The following is a 21,707-nucleotide window of genomic DNA, read 5'->3' as shown; positions in this document are numbered from 1 at the left end:
TCATAAAAATATCAAAATTTTCCCAAGTCAAGGCTTGAACTAGGAACCTTCCACACACACCCAAAACACTTAATCATTGAAGCAGACAAACAGTTGTCACACATTCACAAAAACAAAATTTAAAACTTGGGGCGTTACAAACTATATCTCTATAGGACACTTATTAACTCTTTGACTCTACCTGTAAAATCTAAAAACTCTACTAAGAATGTGTCAAACAATTTTCCCATAATCTAATATTATTAGTTTTAGATAATAAATAATTTTTAATCATTGAGCATTATTTTTTTGGCTTTTTAAAATTTTTTTAAAATTTAAATTAGTAAAAATAAATTTACACTTTGGACCCCTAAAATTATAAAAATTTAATTTAATTATTTAAAAATTACAAAGATATAGACTATTAAAAATTTAAAATTTTCATTTCGATCCCCCTAAAAGTTTTTTCTAGCTTCGCCCCTGCTCAGTAATATAAAATAAACAAATAAATATTAGAAGCTAGGCATAGAAAATAGTAAATAATTGGTTCCGCCTGACTAATCGGCGGCACCGCTTTCCTCTTTTAAAAAAATATTTTTTTTGGGTGTAGCCTGATCAATCGATGGCTCCCATATTTAAAACCAAAAATACAAATTTTTTTAACAGTATATGCATAAAAACAAAATTTTTTTTATTAGTGTTGCCGATGTCTCAAGCGACACCTTATTATTTTTAATAATTTTTAGCTGAAAAGAAAAATAAAATTGGTGTTTTAATTTTTGGGATAGTGGCCGATGGGTAACATCTGTGGCAGGCCGTCAGGATGTGACCCGTCGATCATTGACCCAAAAATTAAAATACTAAATTTTTTTTCTTTTCAACTTAAAAAAAAAAAAGCCTTAATCGGTATCTGAAAATTTTGGATTTGAAGTGAGAAAAGAAGTTTTGAAACTCAGTATCTGAAAATTGCAGTTAAGTTTCTTTACTGATATTTTAGAAGGTTACTAATTGTTTTGACATTTTAATTTTTTTATATTATAATTTATTTTGCTTTTCCATTTTCGGTCCTGTAGCCTCAATCGGTCTAGATAACATAGCACAAGCCACTCCTTTTTCGTCTCTCAATGACCCTCAAACAAATTAGTTGCTTAATGAAGAAAAGGCAGAGTTGGATTTTTCTTCTTTTAATCAGAACCTGTGTGTATTTTGACGCCACACCGGTTCACAGCACCATATTCAACCGACCAAGCTCTTCCATTTCTGAGCCATTCAGATCTTTATGATTTCTGATATCATCCAACTTGGCTTTTCTTTTCTTTCCAATCTTTAACTGCCAACTTCAAACTCCTCATCTTACCCGAAAATAGTAGGATGTACACTCCCATCTCCCCCGTTACTTTATTCGTAAGACTCGAACACTCCGTTTTGGAAAGCCATGCTTGAAATTTTTGAACGGACGCAGCCCCCAATCTATTGATTCATTTAATAACAATACTGAAATATGATTAGATACTAATTTATTAATACCTTACTGAATAAAAACCTTGACACGAAGCAGCCATTGTACTACCAATAAAACTCCATCCCCTATTATAATTACACCTCCAGACCCCCTTTAGCTACCGAAAATCAAAATCAGAATAATCATCACTCCATACATTCCTAAAAACCTCGATGATAACCAATTCTAAGTTTGATTCATGAATAAAACACGTATGCACTATAGCTATACAAATAACTCTACTAACACAGTAGTAAATCCCCTGACAAAATCCTCATACCTTCCATCATGTTAGAATTGTGTGGCTCAAATTCTTGTGAAAATAAAATATAAGTGGCAAGATAGGGTGATTTACAAGTGGCATCCGTATAGAAGTTTACTTCAATTGGGCTTTGATTAGAATATGGTTTTACAAACTAATAAATAGACGTAGTTGTCTCTCCTCTTGTATTATTCAAATTCGACATAGTGAATTATCTTTTCCTCTGCCAGTAGTTTTTTTCCCGAAAGGATTTTCACGTAAAATTTTGTGTGTTCTTCTTCTTCTCTTTTCAATTCTTAGCTATTGTCGACGATTTATTTTTTTACACACCAGAAAATAACACAAAAACAGTGAAAGAAAACCATAAACTACTCAAAAACTAACCTGCTTGGGACAGACCGGTACCTACCCGTTCCTCTGGGACATGGTACTACAGACCTTCTAACCTCATTATTTCATCAACAACTTCTTGCTCGTTACCTCTAACGCTAAAACCCAACTTTTTTCTGACTTCCCACGCATTCCTTGCATCCCTGAGAATCAATCTTTTCCTATTACTGATATCTAAATTCAAAAGAGAAGCATTAACGTTAGCATGCTCTCTATCCAAAAGTCCTTTTCCTTTTTGTCTCCTTAGCGCCCAATCTCTCTTCTTCTTCTCCATAATGGTGAGAATCCTATATTGAATATCAAACATCAAACGAATCTTACGGCCATGTTTCTTCCTATTAAGGTTTGATGTCGATTCACCCCCTGAAGCCCTTTCTTCTCTCTCTTTCCATACTTCCCAACTAGTCGATAAACTTTGCTAAGTCTACCAATAACCTATTCCATAAAATCACAAAACCGTTTAACCTATTTATAGCCTTTCGCCCGTTCATCATTTTATCATATCTCACAAAACCGAATCTTCTTCCACTCTTACTTTTTTTCACAGGAATGAATGCATCAATGACCTCTCCATGGTACCTAAACAACACCCATAGACCATTCCAGTGCATGGTCACCAGAATGTTATGTACAAAAACTATTATCGAATTCTTCTCCTTCTCTTTAATTCCCAACAACTTTAAGATCTAAGAGTGCACACCATGTCAACCCAATGCCAGAGAAAATGTTAACCAGTGATGCCACTGTCTCAGTTATCTTTCCTATAATAATAATAATAATAATAATAATAATAATAAAATTTTATTATATATATAATTATATTGGTTATTATATTAAAAATATTGTATATTGTATAGTATATAATATTATACCGTAAATGGTACATATATAATTAAGGTTTATTTATATAAATATATTCTAAAAACTAAAATGGTGAATTCTAAACTAAGTTTCAAAATCAATACTTTTAAAATTGAGAACCAAATTAATTAGATTAGTTCAAAACCAAATTTCAATTTGGATTTAAATAAATATTTTAAAAATACATAAATAAATTTAAAAATTTAATGTTTAAATTTAAAAACTAAAGGATAATGTAAAAAGTAATTATCTTTCCTATAATAATAAAAGTAAACTTATATTTTCTCCTATATATATCACATCACAGCTATGTTTTATTATTGAGAATTAAATATTCACAATGATTAATATGGGTTTAAAAATGTTGTTTTTTATTTCTCTCTTTCAATGGGTTTTATTGGTTCAATCTTTGGAACCATTTGTTTATGATGTCAACTTTGCAAGAGCTATTGGAGATGGATAGACTGTGTTAGAGTACTGTTATAGTAAAAGTTGTTATTCAGTCAGTTAGTAGCTAAGCAGTTTCTGAGTCAGTTAACAGTTAAAAGTTAGTTACAGTAGCAGTTAGTCTGTTTTAGCTCACGTGCTCTCATGTTTGTATAAATACATGCAAGCCTGCATGTTCAGAGAATAATCAAGAATATATCATTTCTCTATTTTCTATCTTAGTTTTATAATCTTACATGGTATCAGATGTAAGTTTTTCCTGGTTTTTTTTCCGCTGTGCAGTTTGAGTAGTTGATATGGCCGACAACTCTTCTGACGGAGTGCTTGATAGTCGGTTCTTTTCTACAAAGCGAATAAGTGTTCTGCTTGACGACAACACCTATTTGCTATGGCGCCAGCAAGTCCTTTTGGCTGTAAAAGCGCATAAACTTCAACGCTTCTTGGATGATCAACAGGATCCGCCTATTCAGTATGTTGCTGATGATAGTGGTGGCTTGCATGAGAATCCAGAGTTTGCACTTTTTGAGCAACAAGATAGTGCACTTGCGTCGTGGTTGCTTTCCTCCATTAGTCAAATGGTGCTTCCCCATCTTATTGGCATGGACACCAGTGCCAAGATTTGGAATACGGTTGTTGCTTTGTTTGGCAGTAAAATAACTTCTAAACTGATGGCTTATAGAAGATCTTTTCATTCTCAATGCAAAGGTGAATTGAGCATGAAGGAATTCTTGATGAAGGTTAAAAGTTGCTGTGACAACCTCGCTAGTTGTGGTGAAATTATTGGAGAGCATGAGCATGTTACTGCGATACTCAATGGTCTTCCTCCAGACTATGAGTCTGTTATCACTATTATTATCGCGAGTCAGATACCCTACACAGTCCAAGGGGTAACCTCCATGCTTCTTGACACTGAAGCTCGGCAGCAGGTAGTAAGCAATAAGATTTCCAGTTCTGCAAACATGGTGTCCTCTGAATCTTCAGATGCTTCTGGTTCGTTACCGGCTTATCGGCCGTCACCTACAACTCGAGGACGTGGGCGAGGGCGTTCGTCCAGCTCAAGAATTCAATGTCAGCTTTGTGGGAAAGCTGGTCATCTTGTTGATCGATGCTATCATCGTTTTGACTCGTCCTACAAAAGTAGCAACTACAGACCCCCTCCACAAGCAAATGCATTCCTGGTTGGTTCCAGTCCTCCTTCACCTTGGTTTCCCTCTTCTCCACATAACTCTCAGTGGTATTTCCCAGGTTGGTGTCCTTCTACTCCCTCACCTGTCTGGTCTAACTCATTTGTTGGTAGTGCTCTGCAACAGGTCAATATACCACAACAGGTCAGTATGACTCCCTCAAGTGCAACACAACCTCAGGCATATGTTGCCACTCCTGAAATAGTGGCTGATAATGCATGGTATCCGGATTCTGGTGCCACGCATCATCTTACAAATTCAGCTACCTTGGTTGGTGATAGTGGGACATATAACGGACCAGGTAAGGTCTTTGTAGGCAATGGTTCAGCATTACCTGTTTTGTGCACTGGGCAGTCCTCGTTACTCACACGATCTCGACCGTTGTACATGCGATCGTTACTACTTGTGCTTGGCATCACTAAAAATCTCTTATCAGTGTCAAAGTTTGCTAAAGATAATCAGGTAATGTTTGAGTTTTTCCCTTATCAGTGTCAGGTGCGTGATCTGAGGACCAGAGAAGTGCTTCTTCAAGGGTCAGTGCATCATGGTTTATATCGACTTCAGCTCAACAAGTCTCATATCACTAGTCCATTGTCCTCTACTGCTCAATGTTTTGCTACCAGCTCCAGGCTTCTTATTAGTGTCTGCCACTCTAGACTAAGCCATCCATGTCGAGATACGCTTACAAAGGTATTACTCCGATGTAATATACAATTTATACATAGTAATAAAGTTGTTGATTGTATTACTTGTCATATGGGAAAAGTGAGTAAGCTTCCATTTTCAAAGTCGAATACAAAGTATACTTCACCCTTACAGTTAGTGGTAGCTGACGTTTGGGGACCTGCACCTGTTGTATCTAATGGTTTTAGATACTATGTTGCCTTCACTGATGCGTATTCACGCTACTCATGGCTTTATTTTTTGAAAAATAAGTCTGATGTACTTACGACGTTCCCACAGTTTCATCTTCAAGCTGAATGGATGCTTGGTACAAAACTCAAAGTTCTTCAAACAGATGGGGGAGGAGAGTTTCAATCTTTGAAGATTTATTTGTGTCAGCATGGGATCTTACAGCGGCTCACCTGTCCATACACATTAGCTCAAAATGGGCTTGTAGAATGGAAACATCGACAGGTAGTTGAAACTGGTCTGTCCATGGTAGCTTAAGCAAACATGCCCGTGGTGTTCTGGAATGAGGCGTTTTGCACTACAGTCTTCTTGATTAATAGGTTACCCTCCAAACCCTTAGATGGTATATCTCCATATGAAAAATTATTTGAAACCAAACCAGACTACTCATTTTTCGAGTTTTTGGCTGTCTTTGCTTCCCTAACCTTAGACCTTTCAATAAAACAAAGCTGCAGTTTCGGTCAGCCCCTTGTGTTTTTCTTGGCTACTCCCCATTATACAAAGGCTACAAGTGTCGAGACCCTACTGGAAAAATCTATATTTCTCATCATGTCATGTTTAATGAGACTATTTTTCCCTATAAAACACATAGGTCAACAGTCAGTCCATTCCCTACTGTTTTTCAGAAAAATGCAAAACTTCTTGTCATACATCCTAGTAATGTAGCTCACTCTCACGTCACATCTAATGTCCTCTCCACTAATCCATCCCCACCACCTGTCTCCTCCACTCCAACGCCTACAACACCTCCTTCCCAGTCCATATCTTCTCCTTTAGCTCACACCTCACCCACTTCGTAGATCATGTCACCTAGAAACTCATCACCTATGCGAATCCAATCCACCCAACCTGCACCGATAAACACTCATTCCATGATCACTAGGAGTAAAGTTGGCATTTTCAAACCAAAAGCGTATCTGAGCATGACACCTTCTTCGACCAGTGATGTTCCCTCTGACATCCATACCGCAATGGCGTTTGAATGCTGGCGAGTGGCAGTTCACAGTAAGTTGCAAGCCTTGGCTCAAAATAATACATGGTCTTTATGTCCTCTTCCTAAGCATCGACAAGCAATCGGTTGCAAGTGGTTATTCAAAATTAAGAAGGCTGATGGTTCCATTGACAGGTACAAAGCAAGACTAGTGGCAAAAGGGTATTCTCAGCATGCCGGTCTTGATTTTCATGCCACTTTCAGTCCAGTTGTTCGAGCCTCTACCATTTGCACCATTCTTGCGTTAGCTGTTATGCAAGAGTGGGTTGTGCGTCAAGTTGATATCAACAATGCCTTTCTTAATGGTGAGCTCACTGAGGAAATCTATATGGCACAACCCCCTGGTTTTGAAGTCTCAGGTGCATCTGGTCAACCACTTGTGTGTAAATTAAATAAAGCTCTCTATGGCTTGAGACAAGCTCCTTGAGCGTGGTTTCAAACTCTTAAGAGTACCTTGTCACTCAGCTTGGCTTTCGAGCATCCAAAGCTGATTCGTCTTTGTTCATTCGAGTGGCTGCAGGAAATTGTCTGCTTCTTATGGTATATGTCGATGACATATTGATCACTGGTACCAGTAGCCAAGATATAGATGCTGTGGTTCACCAACTTCACACCAAATTTGCTCTTAAGGATATGGGAATTCTTAGTTTTTTCTTGGGAATTGATGTTCAACGAACATCCCAAGGAATGTTGCTCAGTTAGAAGAAGTATGTTGCTGAGTTGCTTCTCAAGACTGGCATGCTCGGTGCAGCACCTACACCGACACCCATGGCTAACACACCCAAGCTAGTGGCCTCCGATGGAAGTCCTCCTTTTTCAGATGTACATCTGTATCGAAGTACTGTAGGAATGCTACAATATGTATGTATCACACGACCAGATTTGGCGTTCTGTGTAAACAAGCTAAGTCAGTACATGAGTTCTCGTAGTGTCACTCATTGGCAAGCTGTAAAACGTGTGTTAAGGTATCTAGCTGGCACTATGGATCATGGTCTGTATCTTACAGTAGGTTCATTAGAGTTGGTATGCTATTCTGATGCTGACTAGGCCTCATCCATTGATGATCGTCGGTCTACATCGGGGTATGTGATATACTTAGGATCTAATCCGGTTACCTGGTGCTCAAAGAAACAGTCGGTGGTATCCAGGTCATCTGCTGAAGCAGAATATCGTAGTCTCGCCAACTGCGTCTCTGAACTGCTGTGGATCCAACAATTGCTGAATGAAGTCAGAATGCCTCTGTTAAAGTTACCAACTGTCTGGTGTGATAATTCTTCGGCAGTTTCAATAGCTGAAAATCCTACACATCATGCTAGAATAAAGCATGTGGAAATAGATCATCATTTTGTTCGAGAAAAGGTTCTTGCTGGAATGTTGCAGGTCAACTTTGTTCCCTCGGATCAACAGGTTGCAGACGTTCTCACTAAACCAGTTACTCCTAAGTTGTTTGCATCATTTCGACATGCACTACAAGTGGTGTCATTAAAAGAAATGAGTGATCAAAAATCAAAAATGCTGAGGGAATGTTAGAGTACTGTTATAGTAAAAGTTGTTATTCAGTCAATTAGCAGCTAAGCAGTTTCTGAGTCAGTTAACAGTTAAAAGTTAGTTACAGTAGCAGTTAGTCTGTTTTAGCTCACATGCTCTCATGTTTGTATAAATACATGCAAGCCTGCATGTTCAGAGAATAATCAAGAAAATATCATTTCTCTATTCTCTATCTTAGTTTTATAGTCTTACAGACTGATGATACAGAGGTTTATTTTCTTCTTAAGTGCTATAGTAGGGAAGTTTATGATATTCTGATTGTTTATTTATGTAACTATTTTAGGCCTTCAAGAATGCATGGAATGTTGTCTGTAGTTCTTATATCTCTTCAGGGATATTTCGTGCTCCTCATGGAAAAATATTTTTGCTGCAACCCTTGACTTTCAATGGTGAATGTCGATCAAAAAATATTACTTTTCACGTAGTAATAATAATAATAATTATTTTCATTTTTTTAATGATATTATTGACAAAATTTTTGGGTTGTTCAGATTGATGGCATACTCATTGCCTTAAGCGATCCATCTTCATGGAAATGCAATGATACAAATTGTAACAATTGGATAACCTTTCAACATTTTGATGGCCTCATCATTCAAAGGGACCGGAAGCCTCCATGGCCAATGACAAAAATGGTGGCAAATAAAGTGGCAAGTCTATCACACAAATACTATTAATTTGGATATTTTGCAGTTTTTTATTCATAATATTTGCTTCAACACAAAGACGTAGTTTTTTTTTTTTTAACTTTTTCTTATTCTGATTATATTTGTCAATTTTTCTATGTCGACAGCTTTTTTTCATCTCAAAAAGCAGCGGTATGCAAATTGATCATGTCCTTGACTTATTAAAAATTATGTGATTTTTTCTTAACAAGCATTTAGTTTCAATTTTATTTATCTTTATTGTTAATGTGCATATTCGTGGCTTAAATTCCGTGAATAGTCGAAAATAGCATATTTCAATTGAAAGATCTTCATCCGCTCATGCCTTTAAACTCAATATCAAAGCTTCAAAAGATAGCCAATGTTATTAAGACTGGTATTAAAATAAAAGTATTTATTTTTATAACATAATATATGTAGTTTCATATAACAAGTATTGGGTTTGACTTTTTTTCCCTTTATTAAGGTGATGATCGTATAGGGATTGGAGATGGGTCAAAATACATTAACATTAAACAGATTTTTTGTGGTCCTGGTCATGCAATTAGGTAATTTTTATATAAAAAATCATTTATTTGTTTGTTTTTGTTTTTCACCTTTATAGAATTAGGTATTTTGAATTTAGAAATTTTATGACATCTTTTATTTATTACTCAAACTTTTTACTTATTTAGTTTTTATTTTTACTTTTTATGAAGTATTGGAAGTCTTGGTAAAAATGAAAGAAATGAGACAGTTGAATACGCTAACTTTTATACTACAGGAATGGAGTTAGAATAAAGACATGGCAAGTAATTAATATTTTCATTAAATGCATTTTATGATTAATTTTATGTTATATTTAACTAATTATCATATTATGTGTACAGGAGGACATGGATATGCAAGACATATAAGATTTGAACGCATATCGTTTAGTAAAGTAATTGGACCTATTAATATTGATCAATACAATTGTCCTCCTCATCAACATTGCAAGAATTATGTAAGTTTTATTTTAATTAATGTAATCATTGTTTTCACGAAATTTAACATATATATTGTAATGATATTTTTCTATTTTGTTTTTTTAATTTTACAGAGTACAACTGTGAAGGTTAGCGATATCTTATATAATGATTTAAGAGGGACAACAAATAGTGAAATTACGGTAGAACTTTCTTATAGCGAGTCAGTTCCATATAAAAATATCCGCATGAAAGACATACAATTAGATTACGGAATAAATAGTAAAATATACTATGGGCAACCCAAATCTCATTGAATGTTGTTCAAAGTTGGGAGGAAGGAAATGTTCATCCAAATGTTCCTTGTTTAACAAAAAAATTAAGTTATTAACTTTTTGGTTTTGGATGTAATAATTAGGTTATATTTTAGTTGGGAAGGAAATGATTATCCAAATGTCCCTTCATCTACATTTATAAAAAAATAAATAGCGAAATTTTCTACAAAAAAGAACCCTTGAACTAAAGTTTTAGGATTGTAAACTTGTTTTCTTTAACAAATATTTTGGTACACTTACTTTAAAGATTCGGGTATAATTTGGTTTGTAGTTTTCTCTTCAAACAAAATCAAGTACTGGTTTTAGTAAGAAACCCAATCAGTTATGGTTTCCAGCCATGGTATTATATAAGCAATTTCATGGATTGCATTGAGGCATTCCACCTTACTTTGCTTTCGAATTAGCAGGGTTGATCATTTCAAAGACATTTGAGTCCCGAAAGCCAATTTGTGTGGTTAAAATTTAAGTTTGTGATAGTTTTATTTGCAACACTTAGAGATCATGGCAGATAGAAGCTTTCACATTGCAATGTACCCATGGTTTGCCCTAGGTCATATCACTCCATATGTCCATATGGCCAACAAACTAGCAGAGAGAGGCCATAAAATTTCCTTCTTTTTACCGGCCAAAACACAACACAAGGTTGAGGCTTTCAATCTCCATCCACATCTCATAACCTTTATTCCAATCGAGGTTCCGCATGTTGAAGGTTTACCTCTCGGCGCCGAAACAACAAATGATGTCCCTTTCCCTTTGCATCCTCTCATTATGACCGCTATGGACCTCACGGAACCTGATATTGAAGCTTACCTTCGTCAACTCAAACCCCATTTTGCTTTCTATGATTTCACTTGTTGGTTGCCCGCGTTGACTCGCAGGTTAGGTATCAAGTCCGTGGTTTATTGTATCATTAGCTCTGCCACCATTGGCTATCTTCTTAGTCCAGCAAGAAAGACTCTTGAGAAAGGTATGACAGGGTCCGATCTTTTAGAGCCTCCACAAGGTTTCCCTTCTTCAAGTATTAGGTTACGCGCACATGAAGCCCAAGCATTAGCCGCTGTAACAACTATGGATTATGGAAGCGGCCTTTCATTTGTAGAACGCCAATTGATGTCTTTAAGCGATTGCGATATTATTGGTTTCAAGACATGCAGGGAAATCGAAGGGCCCTACGGTGAATATATTGGGAGCCAATTTGGAAAGCCAGTCATTTTCGCAGGTCCAGTAGTGCCAAATCCACCTAAAATAGCACTAGAAAAACAATGGGAAAAGTTATTAAGCAAGTTTCAACCTAAGACTGTGATTTTTTGTGCATTCGGAAGTGAGTGTGTTTTGAAAAAGGACCGATTTCAAGAATTGGTTTTAGGCCTTGAGTTAACAGGTTTGCCATTTCTAGTTGCCCTAAAACCACCGATGGGAGCCGAAACGATCGAGTCAGCCCTGCCAGAAGGATTCCAAGAAAGATTAGAAGGAAGAGGGATACTTTATGGAGGTTGGGTACCACAACAACTAATCTTAAGGCATCGCTCTGTAGGGTATTTCGTCACTCATTGCGGCTCGGGCTCTTTAGCAGAGGCCATGGTGAGTGATTGCCAATTGGTGCTGCTACCCCATGTCGGAGATCAAATAATTAATGCAAGATTGATGGCTGGAGACCTAAAAATCGGAGTAGAGGTTGAGAAAGGTGATGAAGATGGAGTATTTACAAAATATGATGTTTGCAAAGCAGTAAAAACAGTAATGGATCATGATAATGAGTTGGGGAACGAGGTAAGGACCAACCATGCTAAATGGAAGGAGTTCCTTTTAAAACCAGGACTTGAAAACTCTTACATGGATGATTTTGTTAAGCAACTGCACACATTGGTGTGATGATTTCTAATGTGAATTTATTTCTAAATTGTAATATTATCTTTTTTTTAAATTATTATTAACATAATTTGATTTCTAAAATCTTTTAATTAGTATCACTAACTAACACCAAAATATAATAATTGATTATAAATTAATATTTATTATCACGAAAGTGAAAATTTGTGAAATTATTTCAGTCATCCACTCAACTTAATTTTCCATATCTTGGCCCGATTTGTCGTAGTGGTTAATTTGGTAAATGATGAATTGGTATTTTGTTGGGATTAGATTATATTTGTAACCTCTTCGATTCAGTTTAGATATTAGACCTGAATTCAGAAGATTACATTGGCTATCAAAATGGCCCAGTAAGCTAATGCATTTTATAAAACAGTCGTTTTAATATATTCGTTTATTTTAAAAGAAAACTTAGCTTATTTTCATAAAAATTCACGAGTTAACAAAAACCGATTAAGTAAAATATTTTCCTTGTAACGGTGACTACTTTTAAAACTTAGTTAATTTTCAGTTTATATATTCCTCAAAATTTAATTGAACAACTAACAATGAAAAAATGATATTCAACTTTGTTTTAATTAAGTAAAATCAGAATTATTTTATGCATAATTAATTCTAATTTCATGTTTCAATATCCTAAATTCAAATTAAATGTCATGCCTGCTATATGAACCCTAAACTTTAAGTCCCATGCCACAATTCAACTAAAGCATTGCAGTTCCAAAATAGTAGAAATTTCAAATAATAAATCTAAAATACTTTTTAATAAAAAGATCAACCTGAGTCGAGCCTTCTATATGCCGAGTCCGCATCCTAACTTGATGAGTTGTTTGTAAAGATGGAAATAATGGGGGAGTGAGCTTAAGAAACTCAGTATGTGTCCAATCACATGAAAATCAATGTGTATCAGTAAGCATAACATACAAGATAACAATTCTTAGCATAAACACATTTGTATAGTGATCTATCGTAATTCGTTGTAACATATTAAACTATTTTCCGTACATAATGAGCTTGTAGGAAACCAATTTAGTTATGTCTTTGTTTAGCTTTCATTTTTAGGTCGCAGATAATAAAATGAGCAATTTTGACTATTTATATGACTGTGTGGGCCAAGAGAGGCCTAAAGGTAGACTAACATGTTCAGTGAGTGTGTAAGACACAATCTAGAGGCATGTAGGTAGTAGATTGCTTGAAATGTTGCAACACGAAGCGAGGATGTCGCAACATAACAAAAGAATTATCAAATGAGTAAACTGCCTTCAGTGTCACGACACAACCCTGAAGACATGCCCAAGCTAGTAAATTGTCAGTCGTATCGCGACACCGACGCGGAAAGATCAATCAACATTGGCACAGTATACATAGCTTCAATTAGAAAATTAAATGGAAATAAATGTGTTTATGAGTCGGGTTCAGATAGGGTTGGGCTTATGCATAATATTAACACTTTTTATTCTTGCTTAAGCCCGACCTAAAATATAGGTTTAAAATCTTGCTCAATTCTACCTATATTTGTAAATAGATAATTCATGTCTATTTTAGGTCTGCCTATATTTATTTTTTAAAATTATAAATATATATTTTTAATTTAATATCTAATAATTTAATATTTTAGTTATTAAAATCTTATACGTAATCATCTTAAATTTTTTAATGTTTACATTATAATAGTATTATCCATGGCTTATTGTAGATTTAATTTTATGTATTATAAACAATATAATATATAAAAATAACATAATGTAAAACTTTAAAACTTTAAAAAAAAAATGGGTTAAACCAAGTTTTAAATGTTAAAACTTGAGCACAATTTATATTTTAAACGGATTTAATACTTTTGGCCAAACCTTATTAAATTTCAAACCGACATAGAAGAGACCTTCAACTGTAACATTGTCAGTTTACCCATGGCAATTAGAAAAACAATGGAAAGTAAGTAGAGGAGAGCAATTTTTGGTTTAAACTGATAAAACCGACTCAACAGGTTTAGCCAATTTCGGTTTGGGCGGTTTTTTTTGTTATGAGTTCGATTTTTGTTGGTTATTTTAATCATTTATTAGTTTGGTCAGTTTTTGTGAATTATGTTAAGTTAAATTATTTTAATAAAAAAATTAAAAATATGACATAAGTCCTTATACTTTTTAAAACTTTAAAATTTATTTTTTGTACTTTTATTTACAAGAATTTCGTCCTCTATTTTATAAATTTTAAAACAATAAACTGAAACGATCGAAAAAACTCAAGTCCTTCCTTGCTTGCCTAGTGATGCCGTTGAAGTCCAGGTTGAGGCCATCAATAGGCCGAACACCATCCTTCAACGCAAAGAAAAAACCACCGACCGTTTCCTTTAGCTTTACAACAAATATAAAGCAAAATGGTAATAGCATTAATATTTGCCCAAAACCGAGTAAATTCGAAGTCGCCTACCGCAAGCGCCGAGCGACTGAAGAAACAAGAAGTCAGTGATATGGTTGTCGGCTTGACACCACCAAGACGAGGCCAAAGCCGTCGCTAAACCACCACAAAACTTCCGGCTTTGCCAACATAAGGAGAAAACCTCAACAGAGGAGACCAAGCACGCAGCTGTCGAAGAAGGCTCCATCAACACCAACATCCGCCCCTGACGTTGCCAGTGGCGGACATCTCATCTGGGGTTGACAAAAATTTAACGTCGCCTGAGAGATTCGAACTCTCGCGGGAAAATCCCATGTACTTAGCAGGCACACGCCTTAACCACTCGGCCAAAGCGACTTTCACATCTCTTTAATGAATGTTAACTAAGAAATAATTTGAGATACCACGTTGAAAATAAATAGCTCAAGCTACGTGTGGGAAGAACAGATAATCACTTAATATTCAGCCAAATTATAAAGATTGAGTCAAAGTGTTTTAGTTTTCATGATAGTGGTTTGAAATGGATTGGATTGGTTGGATTGAAAATTGGTTGGTTTATCAATTCTGAAAAAGGTATTAGATTAGTTTACTTGCGACATGGACGGGTTGAATTGGGCAAAAAGTAAGTTGAACCATTTTTTATTTTATTTTATGATTTTTGATGATTTGTTTAATCAAATTGGCCAAACCGAATAGACTGTTGGTCTAATCGATTCGAGCATCGATCTAGTTTTGAGAATCTTAGTTTTAATACAATAATATTAGCAATTAAAAATTGGGAAAAGAGAGAATATATTATTTGGCCCTTGAATTATTTTAAATTATTTAAGATGTCTTTTGAAAACCACCTAATAATTAAAATTGAATGTAATTATTTGTAATTACATTACACATGATACTTTGGGTAACCACTAGGTACCATTAAATTAAGTGTAATTAGAGCAGTCAACTACACTCCAATTCTTGGGATTGCATTTGGACACTACATAGTAATTTGATGAAAGTGTAATTACGCCTATTGTAATTACAAGAGATTTTAACTCCCTAGACATGTTTAGCCAACAGTTTAATTACATCATAATTCTCTTTGTCATGTTTGATAATATAAATTATAATTAAATAATTACTGATAAGTGTAAAACATAACATATTTTAGCCTTATTCTTAGCGCATATTTGGGTGATTATGTGACATTAAGTGTATATTCATATTTTGATGCTTAAGAGGGCACTTGGGAGTAATAGGAGTGAAAAATGGGTGGAAATTAGAACATTGGAGCATTTTGGAAGCTGTACACATGCATCAGACTTTCGCACGGCCATGTGTCCAAGGCATGTCAATTTTGGGAACCATGTGTGCTAACAAATGGAAGTCACAATTTTTAAGGTTTTTTTTTTGGCACTTTGAGAAGGTATAAATAAGGAAATAAAAGAGAAAAGATGCAATCACCAAGAGATAGCACAAAAATTGCCAAAAAGAACACATTGAAGTCAACTTTCAAGCAGTTCCCATCAAGATTCAAGAGTCCAAGCTGATTTTCAAGGGGGTTATCATGGATTTATTTTATTTTAGTGATTATATTGTATTTTTTTGTGTCTATTCTCTTAATACCTAGTGATTATATTGTATTTTAGTGATTTCTAGTTTTATGGATAGAATATTAGTTTCTTTGTTTTTAATTTTGAATGCTTAATTATTCTAATTGGGTTGATAATTTTAGAGTGTCTATCCATGTTTGATGTGAATAAGTCTGAGGTTGAATAGACCCTTCTTGTGACTAGATCTTGCATAATTAAATGGAATTGCATGCAATACTAGAAATAAGATGACATAAAACTACCAGATTAGAGTCAAATCTAATAAGGGTCTATATAATGAATTAATGTTATAATAGAGGTTTTAATTAGAAAGAAATTTCAATTAGTCAACCTAGAGTTAGTTGCTCTTATGCTCGAAAGAGGTATTAGCATAAATTAGGGATTTCTATGGATCAAAGAGCTAAGAAAAGAAATTGCATAAATTAGATTGAGAATTATAGATGAAATTTAGGTGAATTCTTATCTAGGTATTGTGTTATCACTTGGTTGATACTTGATTGTTTTTGTGTTTTAGTCTTGGTACATTCATTAGTTAATTTAAATAGTTTATTTTATTTCTAATCAGTCCTTTAAATTATTAGGTTAAATAATAGAAAGGTGATAATTACTAGTAATTATAGTCCTTGAGAAATTGATATATGTGCTCACCATAGCTATACTATTAATTTATAAGTGCATTTGCCTTAGTCAATTTATTAGTTAGTTTAGTGGACATCAATTACATAATTTTAAAATTTTAAAAATATTAATTATGATAAAATTATCAATAACACTTGAGAAAAATTCTCTAAACAAATAGTACGACTTAAAATCAAATCATTGTATGTAATATGTTAGTCCAAGAAAGTATCGACAATACAATTACACTTAACAAGAAAATAAACACCCTAATTACACTAATATTTCATATTATTGGGTTATTCGCTCTCTAGCACTAAATATATACTCTTTGTCATCATCAATTAATCATTGGTTAAGTATAAATAATTAAAACTAATTTAGTTTAAATTAGTACAATTTATTTATTCTAAATACAATTTTATTTTATTTTATGTTTTAATAGGTCAAAATATATAAGAAATTATTTCTAGTTAATAAAAAATTAAATTATCTAAAATAAGATTAATAAAATAATATATAATTATATTTTAGAAAAATATATCCTAATTAACCTTTTTTTTAAGGAAATTCATATATTAATAAACAGAAAATAGAAACAATCAACTCCTATAGCTGAGAGATTCCTACTAACCTAAGCCAGCAGGCTTACTCCATACACAATCCTATGTCTCTCTGACATACCGGAATCAACAGTAAAATGATCTGAATCTAAAATAAGACAAAGCGAGGTGGGGGGAACATCACACGTTTGAATATCAACATTAAGCAAAGCTACTCGAGCAATGTTTTAGTGATTGGAAAGGATGTGATTAATTCGATCGATATGTTTTAGTGATTTATTTTAATTAATTTTTATTTAAGTGTAGTTCTTGTTCAAAGTATTAATGATGCTTGGAGCAATACACTATTGATAAAATAATTTAATCCGTAGTTGTTATCTAAATTACTAAGAACAAATTGGCGTAGTTTAATTGAGTACTGTCTAGTTGGGTGACGTCAAGTGAGTTAGCAATCTAGTTTAAACGGCCTGCATAGTCGAGATAGTTGACTTGAATCAAGTTCTTCTCGTTCGTAAGGCTATTGAAGAATTAAATCATGGGAATTGATCTCGAGGTTGTTTGTTTGATAAGAGTTAATTGTCGGGCTATTTCCACAGTTAATTTACCACAAAGGAAGAATTGCATATTTGAGGTTGTTCCTCGGCTTCTATAAATGACTTATCCTCAAAGGGATTCATAGTTTTGTGATCAATTCAAAATCAAAACCGAAGTCGTGTCTAGGCTAGAGTTTTCAACATATTGGTTGAATTCATTTTAATTTTGGAATTTCATTAATCTATCTTATTTTTATTTTATTTAGATTTTTATTATTTACTCACACTATAATTTAAAAATCAGTTTAAATTCCGTAGGTCAACAAAGGTTGTAGGTACGAAACTAACCACAAACCACTCTGGTTGTAAGAATCTCGAAATTAACCAAACCTTTCGCCGTGAAAACAACCAACTTCATTTTTGGTGGATTCGACACCCATCACGTAGCCTTAGAATGCTTAAAGTTTGGGTCTCACATGTAAAGTTGAAAACATTTGGTTAAAATATGTTATTGGTCCCTATATTTAAAAAGTTGACATGTTGATTAGACAGGCTTTATAAACAGAAACTACAAACAACATTAATGATTGGACTAAAACTTTTTAAATTGTAAAAATAAAAAGATTGAAATCTTAACTTTTAATGTACAAAGACTAAATCACACATTTTAATATCGCCTAAGAGATTCGATCTCTCGCGAAAAAATTCCATGTACATAGCAAGCACACGCCTTAACCACTCGGCCAAAGTAACCTTCACAAGTCTATGATGAATGTTAAATTAAGAGATACCATCGAAAATATATATTCAGCCAAAAAAGATAAAAGATGGAGTCAAGTATTTTTGTTTTTTCAAGTTAAATAATAATTAATTTTAAATATAAAAAATATTGATTTAAATAATTATTTACTTAATTTTTAAGTAGTAATAATATTTTAATTAATTATGATATTTTTAATTATAAAATTAAATTAAATTATAATCATAATTTAAGATTGGTTAAGTATGTTTTATTTTATAAGAATTTATAATCCTAAAATAAATATAACAGTTTGCAAGCAAATCGAATATAGATTAAGTTGACTTGGAAGTAAATACACAAACAAAATCATTCAAATAATTGATTTATTTCAACATTTGAACTAATCACTCTAAATGCATTATTTAACAATTAAATAAAAATTACCGATTGAGTATTAGTTCAATTGGCATTGATATTGTTGCTAGTGCAGGAGGACATGTGTTTGAATGCGTTGAAATGCATTATCCTCCTAATTAAATGGTTGAGGAGAGATTATGAGTGGTTTTAGATAGTGCTTGGATCAGGGGCGTAGCTAGATGGCTGGCAGGGGCCCAATCCCCTAAAATAGAATTTTTTTTATTTAGGTCATTTAAAATTTTAAATTAGTAAAGGTAAAATTTTATTTTGGCCTTCCCTAAAAATTATAAAAGTTTGATTTAATCCTTTAAAATTTATAAAGATATAGGCTATTAAAATGGTGAAATTACATATTCACTATCATAAAAAGTACAATTAAATTTCGACACTCCTAATAAAATTTTTTGCCCTGCCTTGAATTACAATAAGTTATTTGGGATGCATTTGAAAACAACTTAATAAATCAATTTAAGTGAAATTATTAATTTGTAATTGCATATGCATGACATGTTTGGGTAACCATGGGGTCCACTAAATTAAGATGTGTTTGGTTCACTAATCTTACATTAGGTTTTATAAAAGATTACGGATAAAATATAAGATTATCTTATTTCAAATTCAAGTGTTTGGTTAACGAATATAAAGTTACCTAAAATACTATATTGTTATAGAATTTTGATTTTTATAAATTCACTTCTTTTAACAATTTTTACTCTCTTACCTTTAAATTTACACCTATTACGACATCTTGACACCGTTCAAGAATGTGAGAATGGGATGACCAAAATGTTGAGACCCCAAACACCATAATCTCATTCAAAAATGTAATATTATAGAATGTAATGTAAGATTCAACCAACCAAATACCTCCAAGTGTAATTAGAGCAACTAACGCATAATAAAAATTAGCATAATTGTGCAGGTAATTACAAACAATTACACTAAAATCCAATTTTTCTATTGCTTTTCACACACCTATACATGACTTACATGATTTAAGTTTAAAATATTATATTTTATATGATAATAATAGTATTTTAGTTTTATAGCATATATATTTTTAAAATGCCATATATTTTATTTTTAACATATAATTGTATGATTAATTGGTGATGACAATGAGTATCTTTCTAATGTTAGGTAATGTTAGGTAGGGAATAATCCAATAAATATGGAATACTAGGGTAATTGGATAAAATTGCATATAATATTTATTTTTCTTGTAAATAGTAATAGTATTATGGAATACTTGCTCGAACCGACATTTCACATACGATGATTCGATTTTAAGTTTTGTTACTTGATTAAATATTTTTAATCAAGTATTATTGATAATATTTATAAAAAGTAATATATTTTTTAATTTAAAGTTTATATAGTTGTGTAATTACAATTTATGCTATTAAATATGACATAGACAGTTATGATGTAATTTCTAAGCACGTCTAGAAAATTATAATTTCTTAAAATTGCAAGAGGGTGTAATTACTTCCTTAGTAATTACTCTTTTATCCAATTACTACTTCATGGCGTCCAAAGAGTCCCTAATGTAACACATTTGCCTAAAAAAATGTTTGTAGTGAATCGTGATACTTTCTATTAACATGATACATAAGATGGAGAATTTGTGTACTTGGTAGATTCCTAAGAAAGAGAGGTGGGTCACAATATGTAATTTTAAGTACCAAATTTTTCCTAGATGAAATCACTCATAGACATGTATTCATTCTTGTTAAACTTCAAGGAAAAGTAGAAAATATAAGAGTTAAACTTTAGACGTGTTGGGTATTATCCTTAAGGAAATTTTGCTCATTGCGTATCCTCAATATTCAACAAGTTTTTTTTTTTTTTTTTTTGTTACAAGAGCAGGAGGAGGAACAACAAAACCTAAAGAAAATACTTAGGAACGAGAGAGAATGAAAATATCTCAAGTGCTTGGAGGATATGGTTTTAAATCAAAATAAAGAGTTCCAATTTTCTGTGCAAATGGAATAGAAGCAAGAGATTGAATGAGTTGAATATAAGGTATGCTTTTCTACTTGTCAATGGATACCAATCCACCGTATCAATCGCCGAATCGTCGCTTGTGGCTCGCTAGCCGAACTTTAAAAAAAAAAACCTTAACTGTCTAATGACTATTTTGTAATTTTTTAAAATTAAATAACAAGAATATAAACTTATTAATAATTCAATGACCTTTTTAATATAGTTTAACCAAAAATAAACTAAGGACTAAAAACAAAAAATAGTAAAATACTTAACGTCGCCTGAGAGATTCGAACTCTCGCGGGAAAATCCCATGTACTTAGCAGGCACACGCCTTAACCCCTCGGCCAAAGCGACACTGCTTTACCAACTGAAATTAAGTTTAAAATAACAAAAAATTTGAGATGCTGTCCAAGCTAAATAGCTGAAGCTACGTGTGGGAAGAATAGATGATCAGTTAATATTCAGCCAATAATATAAAGATTTAGTTCTAATACAATAATATTATCTACCAATAACTGGGAAAAGGGTAGTCGACCTCGGGGTTGGAGGATAGGGGCGAGGTCGAGATGAGAGGGGGACTGTCAAAGGCTCTAAGGTGGCAACCACCTATTTCTGGGCTGTTCAAATGTAATGTTGATGTTTCTGTTTTTGTAGATGAACTGACTGTTCGGATCGGGCTGGTTCTTCGAGACAGTCGTGGTGATTTGATAAAAGGTCATTTAGCCCTCGTTAGCTGCGGCGCTCGCCATCCGGGAGGCCTTCTTGTGGCTGAAATCTAATCATTACGATCACACCATTGTTGAGTTGCGCGTCGGTGGTACATGCATTGAATCAATATATTGTTGACGACTCGGAGTATAGTGGTTTAATTTTGTACTATTTAATATTGAGTACTTTGTTTTAGCAATTATCTTATAGTTGGGTATATCCGTCGGCCAAGAAGGCAGTCCATTCGC

At 33.4% G+C, this 21,707-nt stretch overlaps 1 protein-coding gene and 2 non-coding genes across 3 annotated transcripts; 1 reads left to right on the top strand and 2 right to left on the bottom strand.

Moving 5' to 3' along the window:
- Positions 1-10,523: 10,523 nt before the first annotated feature.
- On the top strand, positions 10,524-11,894 carry LOC105767875 (cyanidin 3-O-galactoside 2''-O-xylosyltransferase FGGT1). Its single transcript, XM_012587440.2, has one exon. It carries the CDS (start codon positions 10,524-10,526, stop codon positions 11,892-11,894), a length of 1,371 nt encoding a protein of 456 aa, XP_012442894.2.
- A 2,672-nt stretch (positions 11,895-14,566) lies between these two features.
- On the bottom strand, positions 14,567-14,648 carry TRNAS-GCU (transfer RNA serine (anticodon GCU)). The gene has a single exon. It is a non-coding gene; the product is annotated as a tRNA-Ser (tRNA).
- Positions 14,649-21,023: 6,375 nt separating this feature from the next.
- TRNAS-GCU (transfer RNA serine (anticodon GCU)) lies at positions 21,024-21,105 on the bottom strand. The gene has a single exon. It is a non-coding gene; the product is annotated as a tRNA-Ser (tRNA).
- Positions 21,106-21,707: the final 602 nt, after the last annotated feature.

Source organism: Gossypium raimondii, chromosome 5, assembly GCF_025698545.1.
Source record: "Gossypium raimondii isolate GPD5lz chromosome 5, ASM2569854v1, whole genome shotgun sequence".
NCBI lineage: Eukaryota > Viridiplantae > Streptophyta > Magnoliopsida > Malvales > Malvaceae > Gossypium > Gossypium raimondii.
This window is presented reverse-complemented; position numbering and strand designations above follow the sequence as displayed.

What these genes read in the sequence shown, in the direction of transcription:
- LOC105767875 (XM_012587440.2), top strand. Translation starts at nt 10,524, where the DNA reads ATGGCAGATAGAAGCTTTCACATTGCAATGTACCCATGGTTTGCCCTA.